Genomic DNA, 21,827 nt, shown 5'->3' on the forward strand with positions numbered 1-21,827 from the left:
TCATTATTATGTTCATTCATTAATATATTATATTAACACAACTAATTATTTTTGTTCTAATAATGTTATTTTTATATTTCTTTTCGATGTAATGTAAAATGTAATTTGAGACTCCAGTATGGTAGGTCTATTTAAGATCTGCAAGCATAACAAAACTCTTGTTTGTGTCATTGTTACTAAAGCCTTAGCAACCCAAAGTGACTGTGTTGTGTTATAGTCTGAAGAAACAGGGATGAGAATGGCCGCTCAGGATCAGCCGCTAATCACAGAAGGAGTTCATGGCCGAATCCAAACTCTGACCGAGGTCAATGTGAGTATTGAGCAGTAAATCATAATTCATCTTTGTCAGTGAATGTCAAACTTTTTTCATAATGATGAGGAACTGGCCTTACCCTGTGGTACAAAAGTAGTTGTTTATTCAGTTATAACTCAAATTTCTTGACAGGCCTACCTGATTCTGCCCTTATTTACATTTAGTCTTGAGGCTATACTGACATCAAGTGCTTCGTTACGTTGCATAGGTATAGACCTAGTGCCTACTAATGTCTGCTATGTTTTCCCCAGACTTTTGTTGTTCTCTTGTGTTAAATAGTGGAGCACTGACATCCAGAAATGCCACTTTACTTTCAGATCGAATTGTGTGACAAAAATGAGCATCTTTCCACCAAAGTGGGTTTACTGGAGAGCAGACTCAGCCGTCTGACCATCTCCAACTCAGAGCTCTCCTCAATGCTGGTTCACAGCGAAGAGGAAAAACTCAAGGTATGTTCATATGATAACTGACTTTGATTTGAAATAGTCTGTTTCTAAATGGTCAGGAGGTGATTACTGTGGCATGTTACAGCTGTCCAAAGAACTGGTTGAGGAGAAACAGCGAAATAACAAAATGGTGGAACAACTTGAAGAAGAATTGTTGAATTTGAAAGACAAGGTAATGTCATTTATAGACATTATGGGGAAGAAGATGCCTTTGATTATATTGTGATTTGTCGTTGAAGGCAATTTATGTAACACCACAACCTTTTGGTGGCTGACCATAAATGTACCTAATAGCTTGAAGTAGTCTACATACAGTATTTTGTAGTGGTGTGGATTAGGTCTTCTGAACAACTACTGAAACTACAAGACAATCAGTTATTGCTCTTTAGAGGTAGTTTATTTGTTACTTGAAAAGCAATGAAGTATTAACACAAGAATTGTATTTCACAGCTTTTGAATCAGGGCAGTGTAATAACGCAGATAGAGATGGAGAGAGACAAGCTGAAGTGGGAGCTGCAGTCTGGGAGAGAGCTGAGCCAGGACTACAATCACCTAAAGGAGGACTACCAGAGTCTGAGCCAGGCCCATCACCGAGAGCTGGCTCACAACCAGGAGCTGAGTACAGAACTGCTGGCTCTGGCTCAGGCTCAGGACGCTCTCCGCAGGCAGCTGCAGGAACAGCAGCAGACGGTTCAGACCACCACCAAGGACCTGCACATCGAGCTAGATCGTGTACTGGCCCTGGTCAGCCGTATGTCACAAGATAGAGTCAAGGTACTTTGAGTTTCTGAAACACTTTATAATAACTACACCTGATGAGCCTTAATAACATGAATTTACAATGAACTTAAAGTTATTAAGACAAATTTAACCCCTTAATTAAATAGGTATTAAGTCTACTAAGCCATTTTAATACACTGTTAATAAACTATTTGTTCATTATGATTTAAGTCTTTAAGTCTACTTCATGCTTTATTAAGGCTATCTAAGGTGTAGTTATTTTAAAGTGTAACTTTAACTTAAATTTCCAATATAATAATTTAATGTATGTTTTCAACCACAGTAATAAGCAGATTTACTCTGTGAGCTCATTTCAAACTAAAATTGACACATACATTATACCAGGAAAACTTTTTTTCATAGCAGGGCTGGCTGCTGTGGCAAAAAGGCTTTTTTTTGTTTGTTTTTTGTTGTTGTTGTTTTTAATAGGCTTGTTTTGATGACTGAATCTTGATTAATTTCAACTAATCTCTCAACTCTACCTCTTATGGATTATCTGTTGTCAATGCCCTCTTCATTTAAATGCTAATTGTAGATGTTACAATAATTACACAACTACATTTCCAGCCTGAGGATTTAGCCGCGTTGGACAAGGAGCAGAAAACTCTGGGGGCAAATGTGAGTGCACATGACTTAAGCATCCTCACATGTGTTTTGGACTTTCCATAATCAACTCTCCTCTGTCATCATCTGCAGCTCTTAGGAAACCAGGATAAAATGAAAACCATGATGGAGAACTTGAAGAGGACCTACGAGGAAAAACAGAAGGAATTGGAGGAGAAAGTGTAAGCCAGGCCAGTTTGTCATGGTCTAGAGTTGTACAAATAGAAGTTCATTCTGTCCCATTGATCAAAAAGAGTCTATTCAGGAAACATGTTCTTATAAATATTACATTCCTCACTGCATGTTTGACTGATGTGGTCTGTCTGTGTCCTCCTGTGATGTGGCTGCTCCTGATGTGGTTGGGGGATTAGATTGGCGATGGATAAGGAGAACAAGATGGAGATCCAGAGTACACAGCAGAAGTTAACTCAACAAAGAGAGGTGAATACATCGTACTTAAATAGGTTCAAAGTTGTGTTTAATGATGATTTAAACATTTGCAAAACTCAGCACACAAGCCTACGTCACCTATGTTCCTGCACAGCATTTTTCCATAAATACAGTATACAAAAGCAGAATACAAAACAGTACACTACAGCTTCACAAACCTGATATGATGTGCACTAGTTAGAGAAATGCATGCTGGTTGTAATGTGATAGTGCTCTGAAGGGGGAGTGACTTAAGTGGAGTGCAAAGGGAGAGAGCAAATATAGCATTTTCAACAGCTAAAAAGTAACATGGTGATCCTAATATGTTACCAATTAATACTCCATAGAAGTGTAATACCCACTGTTCAGCAATACATACTTTTGATTAGTGCCATTTAACCCAAAAAAGTCAAATTTCTTCTTTCAAAGTCTGAACTCTGCTCCAGACCACATGCTTTTACTGACAGACAATTGGCAGGTCATTGACAATTACAAATGATGGATCTCAATCTCAATTACAATTCATTCAATTGTGCAGCCCTCACTCAAATTATTCAGTGGAGTTGTACATTAAAAACAAATATGATCTCTAAATTAGCAAAGCTTTTTTGGACCTTTATTATGTTTTGTTTCATGTTTTGTAGACCAAGAGCTATTCACAGAGCTACGTGAGAGAGATTGAAGAGGAGAACTCTCAGCTGCAACTCAAACTTAAAGAACTCAATGAGGAATACAGAGCCCGACTGAACTGCTATATACAAGACCTAGCAGTAAGAACCCCTCCCACACTAAATCATGTACAAAATGCAACCAAAGTCTATACAAATACCAACTTTGTATATTTTTAGGAGTACATGGATGGAATAGGCGAGTCAACAAAGTCTCCAAACATGAGTAAAATGAAACGTTACGTAGACAATATGCTACAGGACATGCGTTCATCTTTCAGAGTGAGAGAAGAACAGTTAGCTACAGCGGCGCGTTTTTATAAGAAGAGACTACAGAGGATCACCATTACCCATCATGCTTTGCTCATAGCATACAGGTCAGTGAGACAATGCTTGTGGTTTTGAATTGTTATGAAGAAATCTGGTGAATATGTGACACAACCATCTAGAACAGTGTTTTCCAAAGTTTTTTCTCAGGGGACCCATAGTTTAAAAGTCACAGTTCTTTGTGACCCAAGTCAATAGACATTGTAAATCACAAAAAAAAAAAAAAATTTGACCATTATTGAAGATTAATGAATATATTTTATTGTTGGCTGAGTGATCATGTCTTTCTGAACAATTAGTATTACCTTATTTTTGGGGCGATAAGAGCACTGAATTATAAGGCGCAATATCAAAAATGTTGAATTCTCTCGTCTATTTTCATACATAAGATAATTTGCATAAACTATAAGCAATTTAAAAAAAAAAAAAACTGCTTGCTCCTTGTGCGCTGATGTGGTCAGTTTCTGTCGGACTATAGATCACGACTCAGTGGGATATGAGTAAAAATCGGTTTGAGGTCAATAAGCACAACCATAATCAATACATAAGGAGCACCAGATTATAAGGTGCATGCTGATTTTTCAGAAATTTAAGGGATTTCAAGTCTGAAAAATATGGTATTCAAGGAAACAAGGAAAAACAGTAATCAGTGTTTCCCACAGAAAACTGGTTAGGCAAGGCCTAAAAAGTGAGGAGTGGAGGTGCATGGAGATGTATGTATATGTATATTGCAGCCCTACATGCAGATCATGACAAGGCAACCCCCCAAAAAAATCTCTTGCGACCCACCTGAGGGTCACAACCCAGGCTTTGGGAAACAAAGATCTAGAATACACACAGTTTCAAATTGAGCTGGAAAGTTATATTGAAATCCCAAAGAGTCATTGTTGCCAGTTGAACGGACTCTAAACCATAACATTAATTTGGTTTGTGTTTGTGTTATAAGTTTAAATATTTCTTCCACTGGATTTCTCATTCTTATAAACACTGCTGCCCACCATCTTAAATTATGACATCAAATTCTAGTCTGTGAACATGAGTTTCAGCTTCCTGTTATATGCAGCATTTTGGGATTTTTTTCCATTCAAAATATGTAATATTTAGTTTTAAATTGTTAATCACTAAAGCAACCGTGTAAATAATTCACCATCCTGGAACTCATTAATTCAGAGATCAGAGAGAGCAGATGTTGGCCAAACCAGACTTTGGGCTGAAAACTGGACCTCCAGAATCCAGTTTTGATTTGGACATAAATGAACTGAAGGGTGAAATGGAAAAGGAAATTCAACATCTTCGCCAAGATAAAGCAAGACTAGAGCTACAACTACAGACAGCCATGGCACAGGTACAAAAATATGGGTTTAATCTTAATTTTTCATTTAAAAAATTTTTGATTTACACTTCATATTTTTAGATGTCCACATTCCAAATCCCAATACAAGCTGCCTCTCAAGAGTAAGTAATTTCAGGAATGCTGACTTTACTGTTCAGCTGTAAACCCATATCATATTTAAGTACAAAAATGTAACTTTATCAGGGTGTCTCAGAAATGCGAAGAATCCTGGACAGACGTCAGGAAACAGCTGAAGGACATGACAGAGTCCACATTGGTATGGAAACTATTTGTGATTGGATGATTAAAAGATGAGCTATATGCAAATGTGTTCTGTAGGAAAGTTTTGAGAAGGAGCGCATACTTCTCATGACCAGAGCAACAGTGGCTGAAGCGCAAGTGACAGAGATGCAGGAATATATAGACAAACAGCTGGACAGGTAATGAGTTTGATGTTGAAAGAAATCTTTGAAGTACGTTTTACAAGGGCTAAAAAGCAGTGGTAAAAATAGGACTGAGTAAGTAAAAGTACATATTATTTGGCTATAAATTTGCTCATTTACAAGTACAAATAATGCATAATACATGAAATATACTACCCCTGCCAAAATATGATGTGGTTAAGTAAAAAAAATATTATCCAAGAGGTAATGCTAGTTTTGATAGAGAGCTTGCTACATTTTGTATAAGCTATAATCTGAGATGTATTCATGGGTTTCAGTCACTTGATCTTTCCTTTGCTCCATTTTTAAGACTTTTAACCATTCAGAAGTTTGAGTTTTCATTTGAATTGCCATCACATGGAGTTGAATTAAACCTTTATATTATGAAAATCATCACATTAACAGACAGATGTTTTGGCTTTAAAATTTCTAAGTTGGAACTGTTTTAAAGGTACAAGAAGAACCCCACAGACCTCAACAAACAAGATTGCAGAGAGGAAGCTCATCCGTCCACAAGTGCAATCTGAACTAACTGCAAAGAATCATGGGTAGATTTAAACATAGCCATTCATGCATTTTACTTCTAAATGTTAAAATTCTCAAAATAGATTATTTCTTCAATTCACCCACTTTCTTGTGTTCATAGCAGTGTATATTGTCTACATGGTATAGATTTTATAGTCACTAGGGGGTGCTGTCAAACGCTGGGGGCCTCTCATAATGAAAGACCCCCAAAGAGAGCTGGCCTTGAGAAAAAAATGCCAGGAATGTTTGTAAAGCTTATGTCAATTTCACGAGCTGCGGAGAAGAAAGAGCGGTGACAATGAGGGTCGCCCTGGTGAGAATAATGTCATTACATGTTACCCAGACTGGTACAGCCTGTGAATACTTGAGACCAGAGCAGCGCTGGGAACCAAGGCCCAAACAAGCAGCGTCTATCCAGAATGTGGATCATATTAGGCTCTCAGAGAGGGCCAGTGAATAGGCATCTACTCCCTTTAAATCCCTTTAACAGTGGAAGCTCTACAGGTTTTCAGCAATGGGGCATGTTTACAAGATACCACACATGTCAAAAAGTCTGGTTTAAAGTTATAAATGATAGAAAGGCTTGTACACTTAAACTGATAATAAATGTTTGCCCCGAATGTTGTTGGGCATTGGGGAATAGTGGTACAATGTGAGCATGCAGCCACACACGTCAGTGCAGCCCCATTTACAGGGGCCATGCCAGCATGGGGACGCAGGGGCGCGGGGTGTGAAGGTTTGAGAGGAATGGGAAGTGGGATTTTGTCAGTAATGTATTAGACTCAGAGGACCCTGGGAAAAATGGGTGGGGGCTGCGGTTTGGTCAGATGCCAACATAGTCACAGTGCCAGGGGCTGGTGTGGGGAGCTCTGCTCACGTCTGTGCAGCCCTCTGTGGAGCTGTGGGAAAGTGGACCAGGTTGTGCTTTGGCCCTCACCGACAAAGACACAGGCGTGCTGCAGCGTGAGGCCTCCGCACACTTTATAATTCAAATACAGTACACAGCAGATAAACAGAAACAAGAGAGGGCCAAACAGACAGGGCCACAAACCCACTCCAGTCAGGCCACAGCTGGTTGCCAGGCAACATGCCAGAGCTTCAAGCTCTGCTTTTGGAAAAGTCAACTTTTAGACTCAGCCGCTGCTTAGAGACACTGTATGAGGTCACTATTGTCATGTAAATACTCACTGTATTCCTCACATAACTCGAAAGATAATCTGAAACTTTTCTGACAAAGAGAAAAACTTAAGGGGCCATTTTATTTTTCTGTTCACAAGCCAATAATCTGAAGTCACTGATCTGAGAGCTGATCATTATATTCCCATACTCTCTGTTTAGTCTACTGCTTACTTAAGTTTGTTGAACAATTTAACATTAATTAAATATTCTATTTTGGAATATAAATACTATATACATTGTGAAATCCTGGATCTTTAATTAAAACTAGGGATTAGCATTATAAAACATCTCTTCTTATGCAGCCATTGTTCAGTTTCAGCATATTATTAGCATATTTTATTAACACTGGAAGTATAATAGAAATCTGAAATAATTTTATTTCTCGGTTTCACACAACAAATATGCTCCTCAGTCTGCACATGCAGTATACATTCAGTGCATTACTACATACATGTAGTTATGTAATCATTACATGAGATGAAAGAAGATGAAAAAAGGAAATCATTGATCTGTAGCTTTTCCTTCACAGTCCACTGGATACAGCTCATTACAAAATGGATACAGTTTGGTGCTCTCTAGTCCCTGTGGCCTTTTCCTGCCCCGGTGACAGAGCAGTGTCCCCTGGGACCGTCCCGTTCAGATGAGTCTTTAAACTAAGCACTGGAGCAGAGGAAGTACCTCACAAGGCCAGCGCCGGCCACTTGTCAACAGCTCCTTTGTTTAAGGAGGTTAATGCCTAATTGATACAGGCTTAATGAGATAGAGCTGTGTGTGTGTGTGTGTGTGTGTGTGTGTGTGTGTGTGTGTGTGTGTGTGTGTGTGTGTGTGTGTGTGTGTGTGTGTGTGTGTGTGTGTGTGTGTGTGTGTGTGTGTGTATGCGAGTATGCGGGAGAGAGGGTCATAATGAAATGGACAGTCCAGGACACAGAAAGAGATTTATGGGAATACAAGGAGCAAACTGGGACTCAGTGGGAACCAGGAAGAAAAGGTGACAATGAGAGGAATGCACGAGGAGTCCAGTCCTGCCTCATCATGAGAACCTGTCACAGACAATGCATCAATTAAGTGTTCCCATGGACACATTTTACGGCTCTAGACGTTCCCATGACTCAGATATGTATTGATGCATTGTGAGCGCTTCAGCCCATATCGCCCAGTTTAAGGAGACATCCACAGCACTGTCCTATTGTGATTTAAAGTGCTGCAGTCTTGTGGACATGAAGCCGTGCTGCTTTCTTTCTTAGACACCTGTCTTTTCTTCTCTGATGAGCTGTCTTCTCTCTCGCCCCCGCGCCACGGACTCAGACTATTCAACTCTCTCTCCAGACAAGCTTTCTCCACTGGGCACAAGGAGGGAGGGGGGCTCAGGCCAGGCCTCAAGCACTTCACAGCACCAAGAAGAATTGGTCCTGAAAGCTGTGGAGATGGTGGGTGGCTGCAGGCGAGGGAACAGTCTGAAAAGGGGAAAAACTTAAGAAAGAGGGAGAATGCTTTTAGGAGCTAAAAGAAGAATTATCCCGGGACACTTGATTATTTATTTCAAAAGTTCAGTATAATTGGAAATAGCAATGAAAATCTGTACATATGTAAGGGAACAATGTAAATGTTTTAGTTTTATATGTGACAGAACAGAAGAGCCTGGCAAATACATGGGGCCTCATGTTTAAATTAGCATTTCCAAAATTTTACCAAAAAATACAATTAACCCAAGGAAATGGGTAGTATTTTCATAGACAGGGAATAGTAAAAATGATTCCATATATAGGGTGAGAATAGAGCAGAGGTACAGTAGTTGGGGCATAGGGGTGACAATGAGAGACGAGCACGGCGTTCCCACACTCACGCCGTTCCCACACTGGACCCAGATAATCCCTGTCTTAATTGGGGGAGAATTCCAGCGCACATGTTCCAGGCTCAGAGCACAGAGCAGAGGAGAGGAGGAGAGCACAGGGCAGAGAGGCAGTGAGCCCTGTGTCGTACGTGTGAGGGGGCACTTTACTGCAGTATAAACACATGGAGAACTGTCAGCACATACAAAACAGAAACACTTACAACTGGTCACTTTTCACACTTACACAAAGAGACAGGGCTTTTAGCTGCCACTTAACATAGGGCTACTTTCACTGACGAGATGAGGTCATAACATACTTCAATGCTGTCATGATTATAAAGATAATATATTGCTTTCTTATCATTGGGTTGCTCCCTTTTTATGCCAGGGATTTGGTAAATTTCTATGGGCTTCCTTTAACAACTGGGAACCACACATTATTGTGACAGAACAAATGTGAAAGGGGGAGGAGAGACATTTGATAACTCATCAGATCCTTGATTCAAATCTAGAGTCTAGAATCTGACAAAGCCCTAGCATCAATTCAAACTTTGGTTCAAAATAAATAAATAAATTAATAAATGCATGAAAATTGTGTCCATGAATACAGGCAAGTTTAATGCTGTACTGTGTAACATTCCAGGTAAATCAATAACATCATGTAGATAGATCCTCTTCTAGAAATGTTTCATGCAATCAAAGGTGGGTCCAAGTCGTTGTTTTGCAAGTCTCAAGTAAGTCTCAAGTTTTTGACTTCAAGTCCAAGTTAAGTCCCAAGTCAAATACAGGCAGGTCCAAGTTGAGTTTTGAGTCACTGGCCCATAAACCCAAGTCAAGTCCAAGCCATCTGCTTTGAGCTTCAAGTAATTTCAAGTCTTTAAACCAAAGTACTCAGCTTTTTGCAGTTTATATGAATTTTAAACTAAATTGTACTTTTAAAAAGTCATAGTATATTTATATGAGGATTTATAGAGTATATAAGAGTTGTAGAAAATAATTTAGTTAATTTTTCTTTTTTAAATGTCTTGACAAGATCTTAGAGTGAATTATTATGGTCAGAATAGAAAGAATTTAGATTTAAAAGTGCTTCCCAAGTCTTCTCAAATCACAGGCCTCAAGCCTGAGTCAAGTCCCAAGTTACTGACCTTCAAGTCCAATTCGAGTCCCGAGTCTTAGTCAGATTTATCAAGTCAAGTCTCAAGTCCTACAAATAGTGACTCAAGTCTGACTTGAGTCCAAGTCACAACAAGTCCCCACCTCTGCATGCAATACATACCCAGAGCTGTATTTTGTTTCATTCACACAAGAATTTCACACAAACCCTGCATATTTAAAAGGTAAAAGGTAGCTGTTAACTTGAAAACTACCAGTTCATGACATCACAAGGTGGAACAGATTTTTGATCAGCAGTTTGGATTTTGGTTTTTGAAGATATAGACAGACTAATAAACCAGAATTACTCAAATGTGTGAATGAAACAAAACACAACTCCAGGTATGTTTTGATGAGGTAACAACATTCTGACATGGCAACTCACAAGGATCCATTTTGTGTAGTATAGGACCTTTAATAACTTGCATGAAGTAAAATCAAACACAAGCTCCTGCAGAAATATTAGAAGCTATAATTATGGTGCTTTCAAGTAAAACATTAGTATTGCATATCACGTTTTCATAATATTTCTCCAAAGTGTGCGCAAACCTCAGCCCGAAGCTACAAAAGGCAGGAGAGATACTGGTGACACAACAGCACGGCGGTGAAGGGCAGTTTCGTTCAGCCTCCCTCTCTCCCTCACAAACACTGCAGAACAATGGGGCGAGTGTGACTGTAAGGAGGAACCTGAGAGGGCTGAGATAACAGGTACAGGCCCCCATCACTGCTCAAACACAGGGTTAGTGGCAGCTAGTGAGAGCGCTGGTTTCTCCTCATTGTCCACACACTCAATGAGGTTTTGTGAGAAAAAAGTATAATCCCACTAGTTTAGTCTAAGAGCAGAGACAGAACAGGTGCATTTGGGTGCTGGGCCAGGACAGGAGTGCTCTAAGTCCTTGTGTGGAATTAGTTGTAATAGACTGAATATATTTCTAACTATTTAAACTATCTACTAGTTTTTAGCCATGCAACAACATTCGAACATGGCAAAAAACTTACAATAATCAATTTTGCGTAATATAGGACCTTTAAGGACACAAACACCAATATCGATCAAAGGCCAGACATAGAATGTTCACCACTTTAACAATGTATATCATTTGCAGATCAGGTGTCTGCTAACATGGTGTAAACAGTAAATAGTATGCTGTTTGTGACTGAGAGATTGGTGCAGAACTTCCTCTACTCCGGTGGGCTTTGGTCCATTTTTCCTCAGATTATCGTTAATGTGAACAAGCCTGGAGGTAAACAAATTCAGTTCTACTGTCTTCTACATTCACCAACAGATCTGGACACTAGGGAACCTCTATTTGAGCTGTCTTCCAGGCAATTGCCTATTTGTGAGAACCTGTTTGCATACAATAGATCTGTACTGGATTGTAGAGCTGAAAGATACATTGAAAATGGATATCACAATTGTTGTTGAAAAAGTATAACACAGAGTCACTGGGATAATAATGGATTCTTGTGAGCTTTTAGCAATGTTATAATACTGTTCCCTCTTCCAAAACACAACCTGGAGTTGTGTTTTGTTTCATTCACATATGTTTGAGTAATCCTTTATTATTAGTCTGTCTACATCTCCAAAGCTCAAAATGCTTTCCTCCACCACGTGATGTCATGTAGGGGTAGTTTTCAAGTTAACAGCTACATTTATCTTTTGTTCAGGAGAGATTGACATTTCCAGGGCTAAAATCCATCCATATGATTCTAGTGGTGTATGGAGTTTAAAAACACAGTAGAGCACTTCCTGTGACACCCACATGACATGACAAGATGGAGTGATTTCTGTTTGAGAGAAGAACTTGTGTGTTAAACGTATGTGAATGAAACAAAATACAACTCCAGGTATATTTTTCATAACATATCATATCATAATATCACTGTGACTATGTTGTTGGCATCTGACCAAACCGCAGCCCCCACTCATTGACATTTCAGGTTTCTGGCCACAACAAGAAAACACTTGGTTCCAACAGCTTGCATTAATAACAGACTTTGTACCTAAAGACATACAAACAAGCACACCTCTAGATAGTCTGATTTAAGATCACACTATACTTTCCCTTTTTTCACCGTTATTATCAGAAGACTATTATGATACAGGCCAACTTAGCTAACTAGATTTCTCCCTAATTAGCCGTAGGTCTTTGGTGTGACAGGGTGGGCCTCTTGGTGCCTTGTTAGCGCACGGTGCCAGTGTGAGCAGGTCTTTGAGACTCTACCCCCTGCGGGACAGTACAGGGCACAGGATGCGGAGGGCGAAGGCAGCTGTGTCCTCTCAGTTTCAGGCCACACTGGCTCGCCTTTGGAGGGGGTCTTGATTCAGTCCCTCTACAATACTTTGGGGTTTTGGCGGGAAAAATCCAAACCAAAGACCTCCTCCCTGCACCCATAGTCCCATACTTCACGTATACAGGTCCTGATGGATTTTCAGTGTGCGTTTTGAAGGGGATTACAGCCATCTGCGGGCTCTCAAGGCACAAAGGGGAGTCCACGCGCTCCTCCCTTCTCCACTTCAGAGGGATAACACGCACAGAAACATGCACTACACTTGTACCCTATTCGAGCCTGACCTCCCCTCCTAGACCAACTGTCCACTCCAATGTAAAGCGATTTCAAGATGGCCTTCAGTGTGCAGCACAAATTCTATAGCACAATGAAAAAAACTTGAGCTTGGTTGTAACTTTTGAAATCACTTTATATTTATGTATGCTTTTGTTCAGCTTTATAATAATGTGACAATGGGGCAATCATGTGGTCCTCAGGAAATTAGGAACGTGTTTTTCCGAATTTAAAAATACGCATGTCCACGGCAAAAGAACCCAGCTGCCAGATCAGATCAGATCAGATGATGTGATAAATTATTTTTAATATTTATATATTTTTTATTTATATTGAAATATTAAAATATTACTCTGAGTTGACTTGCATCTCCACAAACTTGACTCTTACTTGGCCTGGATAAAGGCCTTCACCTGCTTGTCTCCACTGAAATGTTGTATGATATTCCACAGTATGGTACACAATTTCTATGGTAAATGTTTCAAAGTATGGTTTTGTTATTGTTCCATTTTTGGTCTTTGTCACTTCCAGAAAATTATACTGTGTTGTCTTCATAAACTAGCTCTTTAACTTAATACTACAACATTTAGGGGTTTTCTGTTTGTTGTCTGTATCATGACAACAAACATCAACATCTATAAAAACTGTATCTATAATACATGAAGGTAAAATACAAAGACACTGAGAACATCTCAACATGTAAGCAAATAGAAACTCAGTGTGAGCATCTGAGATGTTTTAAAGCAGGGGTCTCCAACCTTTTTACTCTGGTGAGCTACCTTTACAAAATGAAAATGCCAGAGAGCAAATAGTTTTACTAGTTCAAGAAACTGAGTAAATATAAGAGCCACAGCAAGCCTTAGATGAGGTATAGTTAGATGGCTGTAAAACATAAACCATTATCCATATAAGGCACAAAGTTAGGCATCAAAATGATGCACGCATAATGGTAATAGGCATTTAATTAATCAAATTAGACTTATTAAGCACAGTATGTGTAATTCAGAAATCCCTTGGCGAGCTACTTGGAAGGGGATGGAGAGCTACCAGTAACTCACAAGCTATAGGTTGGCGACCCCTGTTTTAAAGCATACATGGACCAGATGAGTCAGATTATGGCAGTAGAGGTTTTTCCAAGTCACAGAGCTGCATATTCACCTGTCACTCAGAATGGTTTCTCAGACAGGAGCATCCAGAGAATTCCATGAGGGCTGTGTCATTCCCAGCTGTGCTTCTTGTTATGGGAACCTCGGCCCGTCAGCTGGACAGTGGATGCCAGGGATAGGGCTTGGATTTGGGATTCAGCCTCTGCCATGTGTGGGGAGATGCACAAGCACTTAGTCATGGAAGACATTACACAAGTTTCCATGGTTACAAACTTTATAGTGACATTTATAGTCTTGTGCGTAAATTCAGCCAAAAAGATCTTCCATGTATCTCTGCTAATCATCCTGCTACTTTTGGCTCCCAACCAAACATATAAATACTTTCTCTTTCCGCTTTCATTTTTTTTTTTAACAGTAAGGTTTGAAACCATCCTCCATGCAGCAGCAGCATAATCACCAACTTCCTCAGACTTTCCATTTTTCCTCTTCCATTTGTACCTTTGACACACATTTAAAAACAAATCTCAAGTATCAATACACAATGGTGCTCTAAAAACGGAAATAAACACATGCTCTGATATAGAGTTGTAGATGCATTAACAATGCCAGCAGATAATCCTTTGACACTGTACCAGATCTATTGTATCTAATGCTGTTTTTAGTCAGTTGTCATCCTTTAGTCTTTGATCAGAGGAAGCATCACCCGGCCTGGTTCGACCCGGGCGTGGTTCTAAGGAGGACCACAGGGAGTCTCCAGTAGCACTCTGGCCCAGGTCAGTCTCTCATCTCTGGAGCTTTGTTTTTACTCACTTCCCCTTAACTTCCCCAGGGCCCTGAAGTCTACACCCTCCTTCCACTCTCACACACTAGAAAGATGTAAGATGAAATAACTAATGTTAAAAAAAACTAAAAACTACTACTAATTGTATTAAAGGTGCACTTGGGTGTTCCTCACCTGCCTGGAATGTTCCACTGTATGACATTAAAAAGCTCTACCTTAGATTTATTCAGTTCAACTAACTGAAAAATACCTCTCCACAGATCGGACCTATGACTTGGCCTGGTTTGGTCTTCATAAAGCTAGAAAGGTGTAATGGCATACTGTGAAACATTTCAGACCAAGCAATTTCGTCTCCATGGGGAAAAGCATTTGATAGACCCCCACACCAGAAAAGTTACACAATGTACTTCCAATGTTTAGTTGCAAATTACATCACATCATTCAGTATGTCTGTGATGTTGCATTTAGATGGGTCCAGGTACAACGTCTGTTAATGCAGATTTACTGGTATGGTTTGATCACTATTGACAGGTAATGGTGCTTGTTACCTGCCCTACATTTGAGTGTGTAAGAACATGGCTTCATTTATTAGATCTGCCTTTAACCAGAAACTGTCCTTAAGTAATTCACGCTAATTGAATAAGAGAAAAAAGTTCGTCATCTTTGAACTGAATTGAGTGCAAGTCCAGGTGGCTACTTTTTGAAACTATTTGTGTACAAACACTGCCTAGTCACCTATTCCCAACAGCAGTTCCTGTCTTTATTTGTTGCTAAAAAGCTGTGTTTATGTTTAAATCATCCATGTCTTGTTAGCGTGTTTCCCCTGACATGGACACCGCTGCACTCAGGACGAGGGCCGGGGTCACTGAGTAGTCACAACAATACAGGAAGTGTCTCATTGTCCCACTGTCACATGATGTATTGGGGCTGGGGGTATAATTCCACCACTCTTTGTCTTGCTCTTTACCGTTCTCGCTGCACTGACCTCGGATGCACAGCTTGGGTCGGCCTGTCTGAGGAGGGGTCCGCGGTGGGCCCCCCAGAGCTACAGGATGCTTTAAGGAGCAGTGAGGCAGTAAATAGCCGGGGAGGCCTGGAGGGAACCAGTATTGCAGGGCCACAGCACTGTCCCTGGGTCTGTATGGGACAGGGAGAGCATGTAGGCCTTTTGTGGTGCTTTTACCAAAACACCATGTTAATTCCCCCAGCTGCTCTTTTTCAAATGTATTTACAGTGTCTTGTAAAAGTGACCGAGGGACACACCATACATGTTTATGCTTGGGTTTGTAGGAGTTGAAACAGGTGCTGTTTCAACACATAATATTTCATCATTCATAGTTTTTTAAGGCACGCTGTAAAACTTTACTAGTTGAGGCTGTTACCTGCTTGCCTCAATGGAAATTTTGCTGTTATGCCTGGAAATTACATGAAGACAAATAAACGGTGCAACTGTGCTAAGTTACACATCTGCAGATCTGTGGAGGAGCAAGCCCACACCCAATAAACAATGCTTCTGAAACAATGTTTCTCTTTATATCTTTATGCAATAAAAACACAAAAAAAAAAATCATAAATGAAAAACAGTGTGGAACCAGACCACAGCAGTAACATCTCCATGGAGACAAGCAGACCCCTCCATCAAAGTTCCATAGGGAAGAAATAGTCTGTTCTCTGTGGTAAAATATACACCCAGCGATTGGTAAGAGCCAGGAGAAAGGTGTTAAAAGTGTCTTGCTCACTGACAAAACTGCTATTTGCATGGGTACAGAATGTAACCAGCAACTTCCATGTTAATAGCAACCATCTCTATTCTGTACATTCATTTTTGTTATAAATGTAAAAGTGAATGTGCACAGTTAATCCAAAGTATAAAAAATACACTGCCCCATCTTGCATATGGCCAGAGACAGTGTGGCACCTCGGCTCCACTCTCCTTGACAATACTCCCTTAATAGAAATTTATGACTTCCTGAATCTTGAAAACGGGAGGCAGAGGAGGACAACAGAATTCCAACCTCTGGGTGTTTTTATTTTCCGTGTGTCCTAGTCCAAACAGTCCCAGGGGCCCTAACACGACTTAAATCTCTGTGCCTCTCTCTCACTGTGGCATTCTGTTTGTCTGAGGTCTTCTACTGTTTAATTTATGGGCACTTGAGGTGACTTATGTCTGAGAAACATTTACCAGAGCATAGACCTGTTAATGCATGCAGACTTATAGAGCAGTCCAAGGTTAGAGAAAGTTGTTTTAGGGATGTGTGAAATTTCCATGATAAATAAACAAAAACAAAGCTTGCGACAGTTAAGGTTTGCCATAATTTGTATTTGAACAAACATAACATAGAAATATTACACAATACTGACATTTCACAGTTTAAAATCATCATAAAAAATCTTATTCACATATATACATTCATATTACATTTATATAATACAATAATAACACAATGGCAGTGAACGCTTGAAGACACTGAAAAAGACATTTGGTTTGAACCCCTGCAGACATAGTGCACACAACACAAAAAAACAAATGAAAACACATATTACATGTATTATTCTGTGTCCAGTGTAATTGGCTCTAACAGCATTTTAATTCATTTCAATATATCTTGTGTATATAGTAACAACTTTGGTAACACTGAACTCAAGTCGCTTTCACAAATCTCTTTCAAATATGATGATAACTAAATGTATAATAAGGTAAAACTTTTGATAATATTAATTTATTTGTAGAATTACATGTTTGCGGTATAGGATTACGCAGAAAATGTCCACATGTTCATATATAAATACTCAAATGCCAACACTATGCTACATATATTTGCTTTTTATTTGGTTTTAGTGCTTGCAGCATTCTGGATGAATCACTTATTTCAATCAGTGCAAATTCTTTCTTTTTAAGACCTTTATAATCTCCTTTAACTTAAGACTGAAACCAATTCCAGTCAGTTATGCTCACCTCATAATTCAGGCTCATTTTATTTATTTTGAATGAGACTTCTGAATCCACTTTTAAATCCTAGACACCTCACTTCAACATTGTGTAGCACTGGTGTCAAAATGTTTAGATTTTTTAAGATTGGTAGTGGCTTGTCTCAATTCAAGAACAGCCCACATATGCAGCTTATTTGACTGCACCAAAATGGCTACTGACCAACACCGTTCTGTTCTCTGGAATCAGTGCTCTGGGGCCTTTCTAGGCACTCTCCTAGCCACACTGCATCCTCTTAGCGGGACAGGGCTCGCTTACGCCTTGCTGTTAATGCTGGCGGTTTCTGTTTTGGAACACATGATTTCCCCATTGCATATGTCAGTCTATAGGTAGCTCACATGGTATTTGCTGAGCAGCTTTAGCCGTGAGGTAGGCCTCTTGGAAGTCCTTGTATCTAGGAGCACATCCCAGCCAGGCCTCTCCAAAATGCACCCTCCCCGTGAAGAGGAAACTGCCCGGTCCAGGTTTGACGCCGCATTGTAACAGAGTCCGGATCTCGCCCTGGCTGGTGAGGCGACTGTTGCCGCTGGTGAAGAGGGCGTACTTCTGTCGGAAAACACGTGTGGCGCTGACTTTGATCACAGCCGCTCTTAAAGTATCATCATCTTCAACTGAACGGATGTTTCCACGCACCACTGCAGATAAAAGAATGCAAGATTAGATATGCTTTCAGGTATGGAATCAGACATACTTCAAAAAAATGTGATAATGATGGTGACTAACGGTGCCTATATATAACAAAATATTGTTAAAATGTCAAAATGCTAAGTACTATTTTATGAAGAGAATGTGTGAGACATTGAATCCAAAATTGTCATTTATTGAAGCTTTGGTCTTTGATTATTAAAATAACATTCTTTTTTTTTCTCCTCCATACAATGTGATTCGAAACCCTCAAATTATTCCATATTTGACATCTATTATTTACATTTGTTGCACCATCTCTTACCAACTACTAACTCAAGATAAAAGCTGTTTTCAAACTTCTAATCTAATCCTAATTTTTGCTGCGAGCTAAACCTTTTCTCATTCCCATTACAGCTCAATCAGATTAGTCCACTTCTCCTTCTTTCGGGGGTGGGTTGGTTGGATTAGTCCACTACAGTGGACTGGGGGGTTCTCTAAAGGTTTGGGGGTGTGGATTCCTTCTATTTCACCTTTCACCTTTGCACTTTTGAGAAGAGGATTTGGAGGTGCTGGTTTTAGCACAGGAGATTTGTAGTTCCTAATTTGACATTACGCCTTTCATTTGGTGGTCTTTTGAAAATATGGTAATCCTTTTAGAAGCACTGACAGGGCTAGTTAGTGTGACAATAAAATTTCAGGTAACTTACCAAAATCGCTAGTGCATACAGCCATCAAGATCTCGGTATTGTTGCAAGGTCTGCAGGCATCTGTCAAGAAAAAGGGAGAAATGTCCGTTAGGAAACTTGTACAATATCCAAAGAGACACCTATATGCTAATGGTACTGCTAAGCCTCAGTTAATTGCCCATCCGGATCAATGTAAAGGAATCTGTTAGTTAGCGAAGACTTTTCAGTACAGGACAGACCAACCACCGAGCCACAAATTGCAGCTGCTACTTTTCATTTTACATTTTATAGTTGGAGCGGTGAAGTTTTTAGGTGTGAGATCCTTCCTGGACAGACAATTTAAAAGCCCTCCCTCCCCTCTTTCCTATGCCTCTGTCCCAAAGCCTTCCTGGGTGTCTACAGTCACACCTCATCAAAGCTTAGAAGATGGGGAGGCCACTTCAAAAGATTCCAGCTCAAAACCACTTCTGAGAAAGTTCCTCCTTAATTTACCGAAAGCCTGACAAATGATCTGAAAGGAATATTTAAAATGTGAACTCTCCTGAAGCCATGGATTTAAATTTTAAGATGCAGCATTTTTAAAGTTAATTTTCTTGGTTGCCCTCCTAAGAAATGTGATAAATGAGATTCCTTCCTCCCTAGTCTTAATAGTGTGTGTGGGAGTCTAGGGCTGGACTAAAGGGGTGCACTTCTCCAGACCAGTCTCCGCAGCCCCAACAAAAGATTGGAGCATCTCAGCTGGGCCCAGGCAAACCCCCCCGGTTGCCTAGGAGACGGCAGTAATCCCAGAATGCTCATTGAAAGGGGCCCGGGACACTGGAGAGAAAGCGCACCCCCACATACTGTGTCTTTGTGCCCCCTCCTCCCTCCACTTCACTTGGTCGAAGCCTCCTTTGAATCCCAAGCAGCCATTCCACAGGCTGCGGTGGTGGAGAAGTTTGCCCACATCCTCCCATGCACACTGCTCTCTTATGAATCATGGTATGAATTATCCACAGAGCTGCCTTTGAAATAAACTCTGTGGTTTAGGCTTTTGGGAAGAACAAAAAGGATCACCTCTACTTGCCCTTGTTGAAATATCACAAATGGAGTCATATGTGAACTTATACTTGTGAAGTTATATGTGAAGTTATACTGGTGATGGTGTATGCAATAACATTATGATTTGTATTTTTTTATATATATGGCTATAGATAATGTGATATGGTGTTTATCTATAATTGTTAATCTAGTCACAGTTTATGTTAAAAACCTGTGTACTCTGTTGTCTTTCCCAAAAATGAATGGAGAGAGTTGCACCAGCATGGGCCTCTATGGTTAATGGCAAATGAATATGCAAATCACTTTACATTAGGAGACGTGACGACCCTAAAAGGGTAAGAGTGAGAGGAAAGCTATTCTCAACAATTTCTAATCTAATCAAGAAACCATGTAAAGCATAACTAAGCCAAAGTAACACTGTCCCAAAATGGCTGCTAACTGGACACTCACCTTCACTGGTCACTTGGTTGGAGTCCATTGACAGCTGTGCACTCCAATCTCCTCTCAGTTCATATCTGAAAGACGCAATCCTTCTGCTGATATCCTGGTGAGGAGTGGCTTGGAGGAACAGTGCCACCTTTTCCCCTGGCAGCCGGCTGAAACACCTGACTCGAGGTGGAGCAGAGGTACCAAGGCGGTCGCTAACCAAGAGCTCCAGCACCCCATCCCGTTCCAGGTACAGCTGAGCCCCATGGAACTGCTCTGAGGGCTTGACACAGGCGGTGATGAGACCTGAACTACTGCCCCCAGGTCCCACTGCTACATAGGGCAGGCGGGGGGACAGGGTGAGCCGCAGTGCCCCTTTAGGATACAACCAGTCTAGGGTACCCTCCGAGCAGTGCAGGGAGATCTGCTCCACGCTGCCTTGCTGCTGGGACAACCCACTGTGGAAGAAAAAAATGTGAGTATTTTTCTGAAATACATTCTCAAATATAACCCTTCAATCTGCATGGCATATATTCCCTAATATAAATAATATTTAACATGATAAAGGCTAGTGAAGTTTTTATTAGCCTAATAACTAAATAAAAAAGACATCACTCTGGATTGATTTAAACTGCGCCGCCTACTGGTGATTCTGCAAAGCATGCACCCCGTTAACTCTTCTAACACATACTGAATTTCGTGAAAATCCTTGCTCCATCCAGAGATTTAACATGTGCATATGAAACTACAAATTGTGCACCACTAACAGCGCATTTTCCACGGTGAATAAGCTTAAACCCAGCCGTCTCCTGCTTGTCTGGACAGTCAGTCCCTCCTGCAGATATACGCTGCAGGGGCCAATCACCCCAAAGCTCCCGAAACATTTTAATTGCACCCTAATGGCAAGTCCAAACATGTTGCACTCCTGCACGCACTGCCCCTTTCTAGGGGTCAAGGGTCGGATCAACAGATAAGCAACGGAAATTTAATGAATGAATCCTGTGAGCTGAAGCAAACATGTACACAAAATAAAACACTTGCCTTCCTCTCCAACTGCACTGGTCCTCGGAATAGTACGACATGGCCACGTCAAAACAGATTAGAAATAAAATCCAAAATGCGTAAATCCAAGCGCCACCGTACGCAGACATCTTCAATGGAGAGTGGAGCCAAGTGAAGGAATGCGAAATGGATAATCCCCAAAAAACTCAACCACTCAGCCACGCACAACAAAAAACTGCTATAAAGCCACTATAGCGCTGGTAAAATCCATACTCGTGCGTATTCTCTTACCCTCCGAGTTAGATAAGAGAAAGGCTCACTCCTCTATCTACTTCGTCTCTCAACCCTCTCGGCTGATGTGCACCAGGTTCACGCAGAGCTCTGAAGTTATCCCCCAACACCAAAACTTGAGCAGCCAATCAGAGCGCGGCACTGGAAACTTTAAACCACTCTCTCTCTCCGCGCAGGGGGGAGGGACGCGGGCGCAGGGAGGGGGACACTATGCAAAATTACTGCATTGTCTTCAAAACTGTCTATCGAAGTAGATCTTAAGGTGGTCCAGCCTATTAGTTTCT

General features: G+C 40.5%; 2 protein-coding genes across 2 annotated transcripts; one reads left to right on the forward strand and one right to left on the reverse strand.

Moving 5' to 3' along the window:
• The first annotated feature begins 238 nt into the window (after positions 1-238).
• ccdc78 (coiled-coil domain containing 78) lies at positions 239-8,082 on the forward strand. Its single transcript, XM_020924356.2, has 16 exons — positions 239-310; positions 631-762; positions 845-931; positions 1,210-1,533; positions 2,107-2,157; positions 2,236-2,324; positions 2,514-2,583; positions 3,216-3,341; positions 3,420-3,616; positions 4,737-4,911; positions 4,981-5,021; positions 5,104-5,176; positions 5,239-5,339; positions 5,794-5,858; positions 7,705-7,780; positions 8,016-8,082. Exons 1-16 carry the CDS (start codon positions 239-241, stop codon positions 8,080-8,082), a joined length of 1,746 nt encoding a protein of 581 aa, XP_020780015.2.
• Positions 8,083-17,724: 9,642 nt separating this feature from the next.
• metrn (meteorin, glial cell differentiation regulator) lies at positions 17,725-21,429 on the reverse strand. Its single transcript, XM_020924425.2, has 4 exons — positions 21,292-21,429; positions 20,275-20,708; positions 18,805-18,864; positions 17,725-18,105 (listed from the first exon to the last, which is right to left on the reverse strand). Exons 1-4 carry the CDS (start codon positions 21,399-21,401, stop codon positions 17,789-17,791), a joined length of 921 nt encoding a protein of 306 aa, XP_020780084.2. The 5' UTR covers positions 21,402-21,429; the 3' UTR covers positions 17,725-17,788.
• Positions 21,430-21,827: the final 398 nt, after the last annotated feature.

The sequence above is a fragment of the Boleophthalmus pectinirostris genome, unplaced genomic scaffold, assembly GCF_026225935.1.
Source record: "Boleophthalmus pectinirostris isolate CB_2022bp ecotype Guang Dong unplaced genomic scaffold, ASM2622593v1 HiC_scaffold_14, whole genome shotgun sequence".
Classification (NCBI taxonomy): Eukaryota; Metazoa; Chordata; class Actinopteri; order Gobiiformes; family Gobiidae; genus Boleophthalmus; species Boleophthalmus pectinirostris.